Genomic DNA, 18,921 nt, shown 5'->3' with positions numbered 1-18,921 from the left:
GCCTACAAATGGCTACTGTATTTGCCATGACTGACCCTGCCCAGCCATTTGTGAGGAATGACAGGAGTGCACCTAGGTGAGAATCTGGGAGGATAATCACACCTGGAGAAACCCCTTTTTATTCAGGACACATACCAAATACCAAGCGTGGTCTGTCTAAGCTCACTCCCCATGAGGTCTGCTCTAAGAGAAATGAAACTACAAAGAAGAAGAACTCAAACTCTGATGGCAAACTCAAACCTGGGCAACACGGCCCAGCCACTCGTGATTTCTGCACACTGCTATTTTCATTAGGATCTACTAGATCCCACCTACCCCTAGGCTTTAAGATCATTTATATAAATACCCTTGGTAGGTGTGATCAGCGTGTTACCATCTGTTTCCATCAGTATGTGAAAGCATTGTCGCTTTTCAACCATTTCAAAACCAAATGGAGAACCAAAGACATTAAAAACAAAGTGCTGACAGGGTAAAATGGCAAACTTGAGGAAAGAATGCCAAATCTTTAGAAATCTGCTCTCAGTTTATTTCATACAACTTGGTCATCCATTAACTTTCTGGAGGTGATTCAATCCATTGTACTTATTTTCTGTACAGCTAGCAATCACTGGCAGATTTCATGACTAGATTAAAGCTGGGAAATGTCCTTCACATAATGTGTATTCACAATTGGCCCATCACACTAATATTTAGATGAAGCAACTCTCATTGGCAAACTAATCCACATGGTTGAGAATGAGAACAAATGCCCTAACTAATCTGTGCACCGTTAGGAGCTCCTATTAGTAATCAGGCTTTACTTTGGTCACCTACCTTGAGTGTCAGGAATAATTTATATGGAAGAGCCAAAGCATCAGTCACCGTACATTTTAAAGTTGGTCGGAGACACAACGCAGAAACTTCAGTCCTGTGACCTCTACTCTATGACTTCAGTTCCCTTGCTTGATTCCCTTTTATCAGTGGCCACTGCCATTTGGCAGGCCATTTAGAGAAAGGTAACTCTAAATCCTCAGAGTAGGCCCAGGAGCATTCTCCACCTGGGAAACGAGAGGCAACTCTTCCACTGGAACAGCATTTACGCTGCTAAGGAGTTGCTGTTGGGGGCCAGGGCTACCAGCCCCACCGAGAGGATCAGTTCCCCTCACAGGAGGCAGGCAGCACTCTGGGCATTAACAAAGCCACCATTCTTCTTCTATGTGCTTCAGAGTCTTTGTAATGTCCCGGACGCTTACCTAGCCTTGTCACCAGTCTTCCAACGTGCCGGTATAAGTGAGATACTGGGCACGGCGGAGTGGAGTGCAGGCGGGTGACCGTGGTGATTGCAGCACTACCCCTTCTCAAGGAGGGTGTAGACTGAACAGCATGGGCACTGCCCACCCTCCACTTGCCAGCAGTGGAGGACACCATGCAGTTTTAAAGAAGGGCAAGAGGATAGCAAGTAAAATGTGATGCCCTGAGGAAATGTGACTTGAAGTTAAATATAAATTTCTCCAAGTTTCACCGACTCTGGATCAGTGTTTTGTCTTCAAGTGACAAAATTCTAAAAACAAAACTAACAAATAAACCTCATCTCCACCTTAGCCAAAACCCAATTCAGTGGTAACTTAAACATTGCCGGTTGTACTTTACCTGAGGACAGAGGGCTTCGAGCTGACTTGCAGACATTCGTACAAGCTTTACACCTTCTTCATTGTTCGAGATGGAACAGGCCAAGTTGGCGACCTAGAAGAAGGAACACCATAAAAACATCTTTGGAGATTTTTCTCTGTGATTATAAAGGAAAACAAACATATACCTACGCCATCCCGGACCTTCACAGAACTAATGACAAGAGTACCAATGGCATTTTACTTTTCAGAGATTGATTACTTGCTTGTAAGGACAAATTTTTTTAGCTCTATGCTAAGGAAATTAGACAGACTCGTAACACAGGTCACACTGTAAGTTGGTGGCAGAACCTTGAAAGATCCCAGGGCCTGTAACTCACAGGCTTTCCATGGGCTCTCACCTGCCTGAACAGTCGCTTCAGAAAGAGGTTCTCCCGGGGAGGGCAGTAACATGAGAAAAGCTATAGCACCAAGGGCATCAGGAAAGAATTGCTGGTATCTTCAAATAAAAATGTACTTTGCAGCCGTTCTTGAAGGAAGGAAATTGAAATTCTAAGTTGCTCTTCTCATTTGACAGGTGAATGGATGCTTACTTTAAGCTAAGATGGGTTTTATTTGAACACAAAGCTATTTTTCAAATAGAAAAAAAAAATAGCATTAAGACAACATCAAGATGGACGCAAGGCCATCCTCGTCAGAAATGGAAAAGAAACGGGGATGATGTCCCATTGTTAAAAGCAAAACTGTCCTTCAACTGGCTTCTCAAAAACACTGACAGCTGGACTCTTTCCCGAATGATGCTGCTTCATTTGAATTAAAACCTTTACCTTCCCATCCAACTGCCTCAATGACACTGCTCACTAAGCCAGAAACAATCTTTCTAAGTTGCGTTCTACTTCCTCTGCCGAAGCTCTGGCTACGCTGAGAACACTGCTCGGTAGTGACCACTGGACTATGATCACTTATCCATGATTCTAAATGAACAGGCTTGCCAATTCCATTAGCAATGCCACCGACCAACTGAATACACGGTGCCGAGACACATCGTCCCCCAGTTGCAAACTGAGTTATGAACGGTAGCAGTGCAGGCACTGGGATGTCGGAGGCACTTTCTGGGAATTTAAACGCCAGAGTAAACAAGGGCAGTGGCAACAACCTTTGATTTTCGCTCCTCCACCCAAATTAAGCACATGAACAGGAAAAATTAATTATGTACTGTTACGGCTGTTGTTTGCTGAGTTACTGTTAGGGGTTATCCGCTTCTGCAAGACCGCTGACTATCTGAACCCTGCAATGCCTAATCACAAGGAGAAGTTAAAGAACGAACATGCAATTTAAAAATAAAATGCAAACAAATTGAAAATTAAGTCAGATCTTTAATGTTTAGGGGACTTCAAAGTCACATAAAGAAGTAACATTTACACTCCCTGAAGATTACAATTCGACTTTCTGCTACCAATTGGCCCTGAGCCAAGAGGCACTTTTCTCTTCATGATGACAATCTATAGAGCTGATTGTAGATTTCTATTTGTTTAAAAACTGCTGCAAAGTATCACCTAAGCTAAATTTTGTAGAACATAAAACTTTAAAAACATTATCCCTCAAGTGTACATTTTATGACACTATAATGAAGGAGAAAGCTTAAATTAGATGTGTTCATGTGCCTTACAACTCCCCCTGGCTTCAATGCTTTCAGAAGGAATTTTGAAAAACAAATACAAAATGTGAGGGTGATCCCTGAACGAGCAGTTTGGGGCTGACAGAGCTCCCTGGCGATGCGAGCGCTAACACCCTGTACCTCGTCCTGCTGCCACCATTCAGGAGGCCAGCCAAACGTTAGGTTCAGGGAGGCCTGGCACCGTGGTTCTGCCTTCCATTCTCTAGTCTCTACCAGCACAGTCTTATTTCAGTTTATATTCTCCCAACTGTATGAATCTGTAAAACCCAGGGAAAAAAAATACTTCAAGAAGCAAATGACTGTATAAAGTATTATCTACTACAGATCAGACAGATGAAAGCAGTGTGTGACGAGGCTGAAATGGCTGACTCCTCTAAATCATCTGTCCTGTTTCCTGATACAAACCCTAACAAAACAAAGGTTATGGACGACTGGTTCTTCATTTTAAAACAGTACTTAAAAGCATCTCTGATGGGCTGTGAGAGCAGTAATGTTCTCCGTGAGCACAGCACCTGTTTCAGGAAACCGCCCTGCCTGCCCTGGGAGGGGGTAGCAGGCACCTGTCACTGACAGTCTTCTCCAGATGAATGAGCTTCAATCCAACCTTCAGGAACGAGGCTACTCACGTCTAACAGTGACAAATGTGCAAATGCAGCCTGTCGACCATGGCTCTCAGAGTGGCTAACGTCACATAATAATGCCAGGCTTGACTACAGTGAAAGCTGTGGGAGGGGGGAGGGGCTTCCTACAGGCCTCCTGGGGGGGTGGCCTCTAGCAATCAGAGATGGCAGTTAACACTGAGACTGAAGATTCTGAAGTTTGAGTTACAAACACTCGGAGAACCAAACTTCCAGAGAACCTGGCAGAGTTGACACTTCGTAGAGCAATGGACAGTATCTCTGCTTGTTCTGGGAATAGATTATTATAACACAATAGTATAGATTATGAAAACATAGTAACTTGTATTTTTAACAATTTAAATATCTTTGATTCCTGCTAATCCAAGAGATGGGCTAGGGCTGACATTATGACTACTAGCTTTGAAATCACGAAGGCCTCTTCTGCACTGCTTCTGCCTACCCCGTTAAGTTTGGACCCTGTTAAAGAGCAGAACATTTCAGAAAACTTGCAACTACCTGGTATGACACAGCCCTGGGATTTTGCTAGTTTCAGGAGTAGCCCAGTAACAATCTGTGCTATGGAGGAGACTGTCACAGCCAGGCCGTGTCAGATCAACAAATATGACACCAGAACATGACAGGAAAAACAACTTTTCAGACAGTTAGAAAAGCCCTACCTTTACTCCATTCCAGATTTTCTTCACTTAAATAAAATTTATGAAACAAAATTCTATAGTAGAAAAATATCCCATTATGACTATTTTTCCTCTATTACACATGTGCTGATGACTTTAAATAAAGTTCAAATTTGTTTTAAGTCACACACACAAATTGTTCCCACTGCCTCTGGTAACTGCTCCTGGTTTTATATATTTAATGAGGCTCTCCATTGCCCCTTACTCTGAAACCTCTGCAGGAAGACAAGATTTCTTTTTGTTCCTGATAATACCGTGTTTCACCAAAAATAAGACCTAGCCAGACCATCAGCTCGAATGCGTCTTTTGGAGCAAAAATTAATATAAGACCCAGTATATATTATATTATATTACACTACATTATACACGGTCTTATATTAAAATAAGACTGGGTCTTATATTAATTTTTGCTCCAAAAGATGCATTAGAGCTGATGGTGCGGCTAGGTCTTATTTTCGGGGAAACACAGTAAATGAATGACCTGCTCTCTTAACAACCTATACCTGTTTTATGGGAGTGAAACAAGCGAGGAGAACTGTGAAAAGGGGAGCTTGTAAGCCTAAGTGGTGACACCATGGTCTAAGTGGCAGGCCATCAGGCTGAAGCTCAAAACCAACATCACTTGCCATGTGGCCTTGGGTCGAGCTACTACCTGAGTTTTCTTCTTTAAAATGATTGAGTCTGAACTCTCACAAAGTCCAAAATAACAGTAACTCAAGTTTTCCAAACTTGTCATTTATCAAGTGAAAAGTCCCAACTGCATGTCACATACATTTCAAAACCATTCAAGAAAATTCTAACAATTCCTCCCAAGCCCACAGGGGAAATGATGATGAAACAGAGTTCAGGCCTCCATCTTTCCAATGTCCAGGAAAGGGTACTAGCTTATTAGGAGGAACAAGGTATCTTACCAAAAAAGGAGGTATGCATGGGTGATAGAAAAGTACCACACTGTATTTGCATAGATCTGTAAATTTAGTAAAAAAAAAAAAAAAATCACTGAATTGTATACTTAAAAACAGGTAAATTTTATGTTATGTAAACTATACCTCAATAATGCTTTTTTTAAATAAAAAAAAAATGCAGGGCTAAGCAGGTAATTAAGGGAAATTATCAGAGGCTAGAAATGAGGAAGCCGAAATTCAGAGAGGTAAGCAAGCACGGAAAATAATGTTCACTTGGGGTGGGGGTCGGGGAATGGGGTGTGTACCACACTGTGTGATAAGAACTTGGGTTTTTAATGGGAAACACCATGACCTTCACCTCAAATCAGAGGCTCTGCTCAGAGCAGGGATAGCCAAAAGGCAACAGCTGTAAGTACAGAGTGAATTAAGAAGTTTCCAGGATGAGGAAAACAGTAGGATACTTGCCAGTGTAGGTAGGCTCTAAGCATTTACTCAAGGGTGAAAAGAAAATGCCTCTGTTCCCCAAATTGTAACCAAAAGCTGGTCCTCCACAGGAGTTTAAGTATAGAAATTATGTTATTTATATGGCCCACAAAACGTTTAGGTTTAGGAGGTCACTGTATCCCTAAGCAACTGGCAGAAGCAAATATAAATGGAAATTTTCTCTGATGGAAGATAATCTAATCCCAAGCCTCAAAGACTTCCCATATGCAAAATGCCAGAATGTGAACTCACAATAAAAAGTGTAGGAAGTACACAAGGAAATAAACCACCTTGGGCAAGAGTAAGCAAAAGAACTGAATTATCAGATCCATAAAGACTGCAGATACTCAAATGAGCACAAATGGAATATTAAAAAATGTTTCTCATGTTAATAGAAATGAAAGAAAGTATACAACATATAGATAAGGAAACACAATAAAAAATAAATAGGCAGATTTGAAAAGGATCAAAATAGAACTTCAAGAGAAAAGTGGTAACTTTTACCACTCCTAGAAATTTAAAATAATCTTGATTAAGCACTGCTGAAAACAGAATTACTAACCTGTGAAATCAAACTCAAGAAATTATTCAGAAAAACCAAGAAATATTCATGACATGGAAACCATAAAAGAAATTAAGAGACATTCAAGATAGATTGAGAAGGCCTACTATTCAACCGTGAGGAGTTTCAGAAGGAAAGACAGAGAGAACGGAGGAGAGGCAATACTGAAAGAGATAATCTAGAAATTTTTCAGGGTGACTGCAATGTAAATTTTAGATTTGGGGATACAAACTCTAAGCAACATAAATAAAAAGAAATCCATAACCTGACACACTGTAGTGAAGCTTTAGAACAGGGGTGTCCAAACTGCGGCTCGCAATCCATTTTTAATTGGCCCGCAGCAAATTCCAAAAATGTATTTATTTACTTAAATAAACTAGGTGAGGCAGTACTACTTTACCTCGAGTGAGTGGCCCGGCTGTTTGTGTATTTTACCGCATATGGCCCTTGGTGAAAAACGTTGAAAAAAGTTTGGACACCCCTGCTTTAGAACAACAAAAACAAGATTTTAAAAACAACCAAAGTAAATACAAATTATCTATAAAGGAAGCACAGTAAGATTGCTGATTTCTCAACAGCAACAATGAAAGCCAGATATAGAGAAATAATATTTTTAAATCACCAGAAGGAGGGAAAAAATCATCCATCCTAGGACTATACATATAAAATGAAAAAAAAATTTTTTTTGAAAGAATTAGAGCACAAAAAAGACATTAAAGCAAAACTAAAACACCTCAAGAGCATTACTCCAGACAGATCTTTCCTATGCTTCACTATGCTTTAGGAAGAAGGGAAGTAATACCAGAAGGAAGGTTTAATGTGCAAGAAGAAATGGGAAGCAATAAAAATATGGTATCAGATCAAATTCATGCAAAGTTGAAAAAAATGCATAAAGCAGTATCAATAGTGTCTAACTCCTGGGGCTAAAAATTAAGAGAACCAAAATACTGGATAATATTTAGGTTGGAGAATGACTGAAGTTCAAGCATTCGAAGATTCTTCTACTGTCTCAAAGGGAGGAAAAGAACTGATTAATCTGAACCTCTGAGTTCAATATACATGCTAAAATATCCCAAGTTACTAATAAATCAGAGGATGTACGATTTCCAAACAAGAAGGGGAAGTGATAGAAGGAGGTAGGAAGAGTCCATTCAAAAGAGGAAGGAGAGAAGGAGGGGTAGAAGCAGAGGGTTAAGAGAGTACAAAATGCAATGATGAAAATGAATCCACATGTCGTTAACAATAATGAATGTGTGTGTACTAAGCCCTCTAATTCACAGGGAAAAAACTCCTGCTAAACTGAATAATAACATATGCTCCTCACCAGATACATTTAAAACATAAAGAAAGAAAGATTGAACATTATTTTTAAAAAGGAGAAAGCTATACTGGGATGATCAGGAGAAAGCACATGCCTCACAGCCCTGTCCTCCCAATGCTGTCACTGCAGCTGTCATTGCTGAGGCTCAGGCCACATGCTGGGGAAGCCCCACCCAGGTCAGAGCTGTTTGGGTCTCAACTCAGTGGCAATTGAATGCTATGATCTCGCCATTTTAGAGGGAACTTATAAGGGGGGGGACACAAAAGAAACCATGTGGAATCTGTCACTATTATATATTAAAATGTTGAGGACCCTATCTATGTAATTATCCATGTAATTATTCACTCATACAAAAGCCCCATGTTAGGATTCTTTTTACCTTTTATTTTTAGGATGGGCTTATTTTCCATGAAAAAAATTGGCATCTTTCCTTCATTCTAAAGACAAGAACTACACAACCGATTGTTTCATCCTTTCCTCCTTGCTATCAGGAAGCACAGTGCCAAATCCAAACTGAAGCATGGCAAATATAGTTCCTAATTGTCTATAACTCCTCTTTTCCTAGATTCTTATTTTCTACATTTACCTGGTTTTATATGTTTCTGTTCAAAATAAGCCACATCAAATCTAATTTTAAGAAGAGGCAGGATATAAATATAAGCATCTCTAGCAAGAGGATTACAAATAGTGACTTTAAATTATTTTAAACAACTTGGCTATTTGATATATTTTAAAAGGCTTTCATTTGTAGATCACCACCCAGATGATACTGTTATCATTTCCATTTATATTGTACCGAATGTATCACTTTTAAACTTCCCTATTTCTACCTACCTGAATAATCTATCAGTAAAGCTAGAAAGGGCACCTGTCTAAACATTAGTCCATCAGCTCTACTGATGAGGAAGTAGGAAAGTGGCACTCTTCTCTGGAGCAGGGCCAAGATTTGGGCAGAATGCTTCCTTAATCGATTCCTACCAATGCTCCTGGAGAAAAGAATCTTGATGCCCCTTGAGAACAACACTGCCTTTGCTGGACCATCCCAAAATGCTTGTGAGAGGGGGTCAGGTGTTAAAATAGTACCTGGAAGACACTTTTGTCTCACACAGCCCCACTATTCTGAATTTACAAACCTTTGAAAATGTGAGATGATCAAGCTCAATATACTTAGAAAATTCTTCTGGAATTCAAGGTCAGCATTCCCCCCAAGAACACCTGAATGCATTCATGCAAACGTCCTATAGTCCTAAAAAAGTTGAAGCTTCATTTAATTTGCTATTTGCAAGAATTTCAGCCTACAGTATTATACAAAGGTACTGAGAAAATACCCAGATGTCACAGGTAAATCATACAATCGTGTAAGGTCAGTGTTTAATTCAAATGCTCCTTACAGAGCCTTCTTCAAAGGCCACTTTACTGTGCATTATCAGCACAACACAGAATAAAAGTTAAAACGCAGATCATTCAATTTGCAGTTAAAACACACATTTCAAGCCAATAAAGCCATACTCTATGAAGTCCTAGCTAATGGGAAATACCGGAGGTGGGGAGGGGGGAGGTGGGGGCAAAAGCAAGTAATGATAACCCAACTCAAAATGCCTACCAGTTACATTTACTTTTGGGTTCTCAATTCACATGGCAATGAATAAGATAGTACTATCTTATTGTAGCAAGTTCCTTATAGTAAGAGGCCCATTTTCACACAATGTCTGGGGCTGAGGGGGAAGAGATACTAAATGATAGTTTTTTATAGGCAAGATTTCATGAAAGGTATTTTCCCTATTTTACTCTCAACTCAAGAAACTGAAAATGGACTCAGAACAGAGCAAAATTAAAAGGGAAAACTGATTGTTCTTTAGCTATTAAGTTGCTCACAGCCAAAGAAGGTGGGCAATGAAGCAATTAAAAACATGGGTGTTGCATTATTGACGAAAAGGTTAATATTTCTGACAAAAAATAAATTTTCACCTCAATACACTTTAAATTGAAGAGCAACAGAAAGAAATCATTAACTTGATATTGGAGAAAGAGTCAAGTATAAAGGGTATTACCCGTTTCCTGAAGCACAGCCATGCCCTTTTATAAACAGATGAAAACAAAACCCTCAGCGCTATACTCCACAGCAGAAGAAACTGGTTAAGAGAAGTGTCATCCAGCTCACCAACACTGACCCTTAGCTCCTGCTCCCCTACACTAGCCTTGGGGACACACAACCTCTATGCACCCCTCACATAAGAAAACGGGCTTCAATACCTTCAATACGGGCGTGGATGGGAGTGGGTACCGGATTCCACTGACAACTGTGGCGTGAGGCAGTCAGAGATCCTAGCCAGCTCAGAAAATAAGAGCAACCTCACAGCAAACACTATTACTTGCTTTTTCAAGTAAAATCACAAAAGTCATTTATAATAAGGATCCAATAGGCAGCCAGAACTACACAGCCCTCCAAACACTAAGTGTGCACACAGAGGAACTGGAAAAAATTCGCTCTGCTCATAAAACCTTAAGAGTCAGTATGTGGTTTTTATTCTTGAGACTAATCTTGTGGTCCCATAATGTAATACACAAAGAAGACACCATAAAAGGTTTCCATTTCTAAGTGGGTGTTATCCCTAATACTACTCAGAAGCTATTAATACATTTGAAGCAACTTTACATGACACCCCAAATTAAAGCATAACCTTTTAATACTATTCTATCTGGTCTGAGCAGGGAAAGCATTTCTATTAAAGCAATAAATAAGACTTCCAAAAACCAAGTTAGCAAGAGGCAACACATCTGCTTCAATTTTATTTTAATCACGTGTTAAAATGCTACTTAAATAATAGCTTTTGCTCAGCTTCCATTTCAAATGCTGATAAAATGGATAACTTTTCACATATAATCTCAGCACCATTTATACCACATTATACAAAATATACATACTACATAAATTTTGATATTCTCTCTCTCTCTCTCTCTCTCTCTCTCTCTCTCTCTCTCTCTCTCAGAAAGTAATCTTCATGTGGGTAGGGATTTTTTTGTTTCATTCCCTGATATATACTTAGTGCCCAGAACAGTGACGGGAACATTTTAAAAACTCTATAAATATGTTATACAAATCTATTACAATTTTTTCTCCCTCAACTACAGAAAGTTTGCTATAGTTTTTATTTATTTTTTATTTCTTTTTATTGGGGAACAGTGTGTTTTTCCAGGACCCATCAGCTCCAAGTCAAGTCGTTGTTTTCAATCGAGTTGTGAAGGGCGCAGCTCACTGGCCCACGTTGGGAACCGAACCGGCGGTCTTGGTGTTATGAGCACCACATTCTAACTAACTGAGCGAACCAGCCACACAGAAAGCTTGCTATAGGTTTTTGAAAGCTTTGTTCAAACAAAAGAAATTACTGCTCAAATCGATGTCACCTAATTTTAAAGTCTTCAAAAGGTTCCCATCTCTACATCTCTAAAGATTTTACAATTCATCCCCTCGTGTACACATTAAACAGAATGGTGCTCTTTTGTATAAACATTACAAATACTTCAGACGAAGACAAAGCTCACTAACGATGACGTTCAGTCATGATGTAGAGCTTCACCCAAGTACAGTCCTCAGACCACTGAATCCGAATCTTTAGAGACAGTGGCCCAGGAACCTGAATGCTGAGCACCTATGTGACTAATGTTTATTACCTTTGAGAACCAGTAGATTCATTCACCTAATAGTTATTGGGCACATATGTTCCAGGCACCATTCTAGGCACATGTTCTCAAACAACTTACATTCTATTGGCGTATAGGGTAGGGAAGAAAAAATAAGAAAATGAAAAACAACACAATAATTACAGATAATGAAAAGTGTTATGAGGGATATAATAGCAATGACAGGATGAAAAAATGGTACAGGGTGGGATGGAGGGGACGAGGGATCCAGGAAAGCTTCTCTGTAGACGTAATATTAGGGCAGAGCATTCCAGGAAGAGGGCCCAGGGTGCGGAGGACATGAGGTGGTGACATGTACGGAGATGGCCAAAGAGAAAGTAGTAGTCAAGCAAGGAGGGGTAGAAGGTAATGGAGACGCGGGACAAGCGGCAGTTGGAAAGGCAGGCAAGATACTGTATGGACCGTGGATAAGAATCTGGGTTTTAGGATTTTTATCCCAAGTGTGCCTAGAAGCCACTGGTGGGGAGAGGAAGGGAGGGTAATATTAATGGGTCCTGAAGCAAAGAAATGGCATGATATGATTTAAAGAAATCGTGTTGGCTGCCTTGCGGGGAAAAAAAGACTGGAGAGGCACATGAGTGCAAGCCAAAGAATCTGTTAGGAGGCTGCTGCAGAAGCCCAGTGTGAGATAATAGCTGGACTAGGGAGGTGACTATGGAAATGAAGTAGAATGACATGGGGACTTGAGAATTAAATATGGAACATGAAGAATAAGTAGGGGAAAAGAAGAATCAAAAATGACTCTCAGATTTTTGGCTTGAGCAATTAGGTGGGACAATGGCAAATAAAAAAGTACAAAGATGTTTATCAGACCACTGTATGTAAAAGACTAAAATAACCTAAATAACCGACATGCCTAAGGGTAGGGGACTGGTTAAATACACGGACTAGTAAGCAATCAACTTAAATGCCGTAAATGAGTGCTTCATAACACAATGAAGTGGGCACAGTATTATAAGCAGGGGGAAATATATTACATCATAACACATTATGATATCATTTGCCTCAAATCAGTGTGATATCTATTTTGTGTATTGTTAAAAAAACAACCCACATACAGATAAAAAAGTGTGAATCCACTCCAGAATGTTACTTCTTTTTCTTTGTGATTTTATTTTCCAAATTTTCTAAATTGAATATGTATTTCTTTTATAGTTTTTTCTAAAAGCTCTATTTTTAAATGGTAGTGTCCCCAAACTGCACCTAATCCAAATTGCCACTTTTATCTTTTCTCCCCGGGCACCATGTTGCTCAGGGATGCTTTCAGAGGCTCTTGTAATACCTCTAATAAAGGAGCTGGGTAAGTGAGCCTAGCAGTGTTGCCACACAGCAACGCCGGGCAAACTGGCTGGTGAGTGTGTGTGCGTCTGCCTCCGACTGCAGCAAGCACGCGGCCTGCCCAGATGGTTCTGGCAAGAAGGCTGCTTCACGGCAGCGTTGAGCACATTGTCTAACACCCAATAAATCCGACTATACACTTTAGGAATCGGATGTGAGAGGAGGTCATCTAACTTGAAGGTGCAGCTATCTGATGTATACATTAGCATCAGGTGTTCTTGGGGAAAATTGGGGGGAAAAAAAGAAGAAGAAATTACTGAACAGCACATTAATAGAACCTGCTCTGGGAAGCAGATAGGCAGCTGAAGTCTACAAAGAAGCTGCTAGAATATTGCACAGAAATAGCACATAGAAACTATGTTTTATATAGTTACCCCTATTTTAAAGGGGTAATCATAGAAGATATTGAAAAAGACACGAGAGGAATAGTGTAGACAAGTTTTATCTACATAACTTAGAGAGCAAGATAAAAATAAAGGGATTCTTAACTGGATGAATGGCAAACTACATACAAAGAATTGTTCAATCAAGAGAATGATTTCTAGTAGCAAGCTGAAAGGTTCAATCCTATGTCTTGTCTAAGATTTTAAAAACATCAGATTGGATAAAGAAGAAAAAGTACACTTATTTTTTTAAAAAGGAGGAGGAAATAAATGAATGAATGAATGAATGAATGAATGACACAACTTTGGAGGGGGCAGTCTATTAAGAGCAATGCCAGCAACAATCCTGAGGACTGAGATCCTAAAGAGAGACCAAGCTTCAGGGAAGGAAGGGAGACTGGAGATTGAGTTCAATTAAATCATGACAGGACAGAACAACAGACTGAATCTAAGAATTTTATACTGAGTGAATGTCAAAACCACGGAGAGCGCCAAACTACCAACTGCACCTGCACAGACAAGAAAGGGACAAAACCGAGCAGCAGGACCTCAGGAGGAAAACCCTGTGAGCTCAGTGGGAATCACAGAGTGAGACCATTGCCCCAAAGGCTACACCATCCTGGGACACGCTAGTCAGAGCCTCCTTCCAGTATGATGGAGGCCTTGGCTGCTCTATCTCCATCCGCCTGCCCCGGAGCAGGTGTTCAGTAAGGGCTGGTGTTTGAGTGGCAAGAGTTCAGAGATGAGGCAGGATGAGGAGAACCTCTGAAAGGCCTGAGGAAATCATCTAGGCCAGCATTTTCCAAAAGAAATACAATGTGAGCCACATAAGAATTTTTAAAATTTTGGGTGGCCACATTTTTAAAAGGTGCAATTAGCAAAAATAATATATTTTATTCAATCCCAAGATACTACATAGTTCAACAATTAACATAAAAAGGTTAATGAGAATTTTACATTCTTTCTCCATATCTTATCTTCAAAATGAGATGTGTATTTTACTCTTACAGCTCTTCTCAATTCACATGTGTGTAGCAGTAAGAAGATGGACAGGGATAGTTCCAGAAAAGGAGACTGTGGCTCCCCTTTCCTCAGCCACAGAGTCCACCAGTGCTGCCTGTAGAGGGAGGGAGTTTCCCATTACAGGAGGAGTCTAAGAAAAGATAAGTGACAATACAAGGATGTTACACAGAAGGGGTTCACACACCAGAGTGAAATCTATGATTCTATGAGAGAAAGAACTACTCACTGTCATGTGAAGAGATGGACTCAATTCTCTGGAAAGGACAGAAAACCTGGCTTCCAAAGGGGAGAACCCCCAGGGAAAAGGAAAACTCAAACAATTCAACGACCAGCAGGTAAGAGAAGCGCTAAGTCACTGGGTAAATGGTCAAACTTGGATCTGCACAAAGCTGCAAAAAATAAACATGCCCTGTCTTACCTCTTCCAAGGAGTGTTTATGGCTGCAGAGTAAGCTACCTGAAAACCAGCATTCCACATACCTTTGAGATGGGGAGGTATTAAATAACAAAGAATCTCTGGTCTTTGACCTTGATTCCTGGAACTTCTAAATCCTTGAGATTTCAGTAGTGCCAGGAGGAGGGTCTTTGTTATTCATCACTGGCCCTGATAATTGATGCTAGTTAAGGTAACTCCTGGTGGGCCCCGCCATGTGTTATGAATAACTGAGGATTGGGGCAGGCCACCGAGCCAACCAAGTGATTAGAGGACTGAGATCCTAAAGAGAGACCAAGCTTTAGGGAAGGAAGGGAGACTGGAGACTGAGTTCAATTAAATCATGATTCTATCAATCACACCCACATAATGAAACTCCAATAAAAACTCTGGACCCTGAAACTTAGTGGAGCTTCCTGAATGGTGAACCATCAATGTGCTGGGAGGGTGACACACTCTGATTCTATGGGGAGAGGGCAGGAAACTCCGTCCTTGAGACTGTCAAAAAGAAAACCACAGGCCCAAAACGCTGTCACTCATGCTAAAAGCCCATGATACCAAACCTAGATTTAGTTGCAGTTTCAACCTCTTCCAGAAACATAATCTTAACCAACCAATCTGGAATTTTCTGTCCAGTATCAATGAGATAATCTGCCAAGTGGGCCCTCTCCACAGCCACCCATCTCCCTACCCCTCCCACACACACACAGAAAGAAATGGCAACCTGCCAGTTCTCTTCTACGCCCAAACAATCCTTTCTCTTCTTTTGTTAATAGCTCCCTTGCACCACGCTTTTGTCCTATAAAAACCTTCCATGTGTACAACCCCTGGAGAGCCCTTCTAGTTGCTAGTTGAGATGATGCCCGACTTATGAATGGCTGGCTTAATAAAGCCAATTAAATCTTCACATTTACTTGGTTGAATTTTGTTTTTAACAAGACCTTTCCACACTTCACCCTATGTGTCTCTTCATTTGGCTGGTCCTAATTTTTACCTTTTACAATAAAATAATCATAAGTAGTATAGTACTCTCCTGAGTTCTATGAGTTGTTCTAGCAAATTATCGAAGCTGAAGTGGGCCATGGGAAGTCCCAAATTTGTAGCCAGTTAGTCAGAAGTGCAGGTGGCCTGGGAACCCCTGAATTTACAGCCAGTTGGGTAAGAAATGCAGTAGGCCCGGGGCCCCCTTATGTTATTAACCACAAAAAATTGCAGTATTTTAGAACAAATATATCTGGCAGCATTCTCACTGGCTAGAGAATCTGAGTACTTCCTTTCCTGAAGGAGGCCTATCACCACCAGCCCTACCCAACTGTCACATAGCATTCTTACTTCTCCTAAACCCCCAGGAAAAATGGCAGATCACCCAAAATTGGCCTATAGACATTTACTCTATTTAAGAGAGAACTAATGGAAAGAAAGGAAGAGATTAACAAAGCAATCACAATGAAGTGTTTTACCTTTGCTTAAAACAAGTTTCATTATAATACATAAGTAGTGTGGGGAGGAGAAGCCTTGTCACTGAAGAATAAAGTTCTGCCTTGAGTCAGGAATTTGAGGCTTTCACAACACTTTAAAAACTCATTTCCTTTTCATGCACATATGCAATTATATATTCTAGTATCTCTATCACCATAAATGTAATTAACTGTTTGCAGAATGGTACTACAAAGCCTTTGGTTATGACTCAAGCAATGAAATGCCATTTTAAACATATATCTGTGTGGGAGATGAAGAGGTGAAGGGCACAGACAGGGGAGAGAGGTGAGAAAGAGGTCAGAACTGAGTTGTGATAGGGAACACCGAACTCTAAGGGACCCTTGGTTAGTAACGTTCAGAATGAAATAAAAAGATGAAGCATGGACAAAGCTCCTGGAGAAAGGTCTCCAAAGCCACCAGGTCCACCTAACGCTCCCCACTGAGCATAGGCTGGCCAGTAAGCCAGTAATCACAGCCCTCAGTGTAGAGGGATGCAAGTCAGGTCACCTCAGGCCAAGTTACGTGACCTCTCTCTAAGCCAGTTTCCTAATCTGAGAAATGTTGTAGAAAGTACACTGTGCATATTACGAGGTACACAGTAGGTTCTCAGCAAGTGTCAGCTCTGTCGGTTGGAGAGTCTAAGGACGACATGATAGGCCCAAAGGGCCTTCCAGCTGCGGTGCAGACACGGCTGCCCCCTGAGGTTCAGCTGCCACTCTGAGCCCTTTCCATGCCATTACTGGTACCTGTTAGCCAAGGCCTGGGCTGCTGGTGTCCCTGCCTCTGCCTCACAGGCATACTTTCTAATATGTAAGCTACTTAGAGAGGTTGGCTTCCTGAAGGCAATCTTTGTACATCTGGAGGTTACACCTCATGCTGTCATGTAACTATTGTGAACAAGTTTATGTTAACAGAGACAGAAAATGAAAGTCTTTCGATTTAAATTCCAAATGCCAGAATCATTAACTTGAATAGCAGACTGACCTATGTATTCTGTACATAATTAATTCATAATGTTCAAAGAAAACTAGATGTAAAATTAGTAATGCATTTAATGTGATTACTGATGTTTTCCTTGGAATATTTTTATGGTATTAACCTGGCCTAATGTCACTATAAATCCAAATGTACGAGACATCCATTTTACATAAAAGGCCCATTTTCTGTTCCTACATAATGACCGACTTACCAAATGGTCTCTGGAATATCTTTTCCAAATATCAGATGCTTTATATTAAGGTTACAAAATCTAATAACTTGAATATATGCTTATTATGTGTTAAATTTTTGAAATAAATAATAAATTAAACAATAATAATTTCAGTTATCAAAAGGACTTGGCATACACCTTAAAATAATCCCGAGATAGATATCAACACCATCCTTGTTTTACAGACAAGAAATGGGAATTCAGAGGGATGAAGTAATTCGCTCGGATGCAAGCCCCGGCTGTGTGGCTCCTGGGCTGAGCTTCTAGCCACTACTCCCTTCTATAGCGTCGTGAGTTCAGCATGTCATCATCTATCTTTATTAGCATTAACCTTAAGTGGAGATGTTACGTTTCCAGGCTAGGGACTGGATATTTATTCACGTACGTAATTAATGTAAACTGACCAAAATGGTAGTTGTAGATAGATGTTAAGTAATAATGAAAGACTTTCATCTTATACATATTGTGTATTAGGTGAGCCCCTAAAATTTGTAGCTGATTAAATATGTGACTAAAAATCACCACACTCCATCAAGTTACCTATAGTTAATGAAACTGCTAATACACTTACCTCAATCAATTTGTTGGCGTGTTCACGGAAAACTTGGGCATACTCTTTAACTTCTTTCTCATTTCCATTCTTTGCAGCTTCAATCAACACTAAAAGTGGAACGTTGGTTTCCAGGAATGAATCTGAAACGTGGTCCATGACGGCTTTGCGGAGCTAATAATTAAATTGTAAAAATTTGATTTTATTTCTACCCAGAAGCTAGATTGCTTTTTTCTCTTGTACTTTTAAATCTAATGGGAGCTCATGCCAGTTTGGCTGCACTTACATAAGGACCCCTCACGGAATCCATGCAATTATATCTGCAACACAGGGAGCGTGTGATCGTGGAGGTAATGGTTTATACTAGTTACCGCATTTCAGCAACAGAATCTCAGTTTTCAAGATAATATCTGTTTTTCCTTGCTAATTACAAAACTTACATCTTCAAGGAATAATACAGAATTGAACAGAAAGCAGCTCTGGGTTAAATTGGTACATAGCCTTGGAATATATGTCATTAGCCTAATTGGCTAAACAAGAATGAGAAGATAGGAAAATGTACTTTCTGGTTTATCTGAACAGGGTTAGCACACTTTGAACCTTAAAACTAAATGGTCATCTTTATAACCGTTTCTGATAATACTTCACCAAAAGGAAAATAAAGATATGTTCCATCTTTAATTCAGCTTTATATCTGACATAAACAATTAAATGTCTCTCCACTAAGTATGGAAATTCTATTAGTACTACAACTTCTTTTTAAGTCTTAATACATTGTTTTATAAAAATCAATGCTACCTTTTTTAAAAAACTAAAACTCAATTTTTGATTCCAAAATGTTAATGGAATTATTTAACATTAAATGAAAAGATTCTTTCCTCTGTGTTTACTAACTTGGAAAATTGAGCACCCCAAACATCTCTATACACACAC

At 40.0% G+C, this 18,921-nt stretch overlaps 1 protein-coding gene across 3 annotated transcripts in view; it reads right to left on the bottom strand.

Moving 5' to 3' along the window:
- The window catches only part of CTNNA1 (catenin alpha 1), a 229,159-nt gene that overhangs the window by 24,205 nt on the left and 186,033 nt on the right, over nt 1–18,921 (bottom strand). For all 3 annotated transcript variants that reach the window (XM_033095903.1, XM_033095902.1, XM_033095901.1), the window contains exons 9-10: nt 18,010–18,162; nt 1,630–1,722 (exon numbers count right to left, since the gene is read on the bottom strand). In XM_033095903.1, the coding sequence (XP_032951794.1) occupies nt 1,630–1,722; nt 18,010–18,162 (246 nt within the window). The remainder of the gene's footprint in view (nt 1–1,629; nt 1,723–18,009; nt 18,163–18,921) is intronic.

This window comes from Rhinolophus ferrumequinum, chromosome 24, assembly GCF_004115265.2.
Source record: "Rhinolophus ferrumequinum isolate MPI-CBG mRhiFer1 chromosome 24, mRhiFer1_v1.p, whole genome shotgun sequence".
Classification (NCBI taxonomy): Eukaryota; Metazoa; Chordata; class Mammalia; order Chiroptera; family Rhinolophidae; genus Rhinolophus; species Rhinolophus ferrumequinum.
The sequence above is the reverse complement of the archived record's forward strand: the minus strand, read 5'-3'. Positions and strand labels throughout refer to the sequence as shown.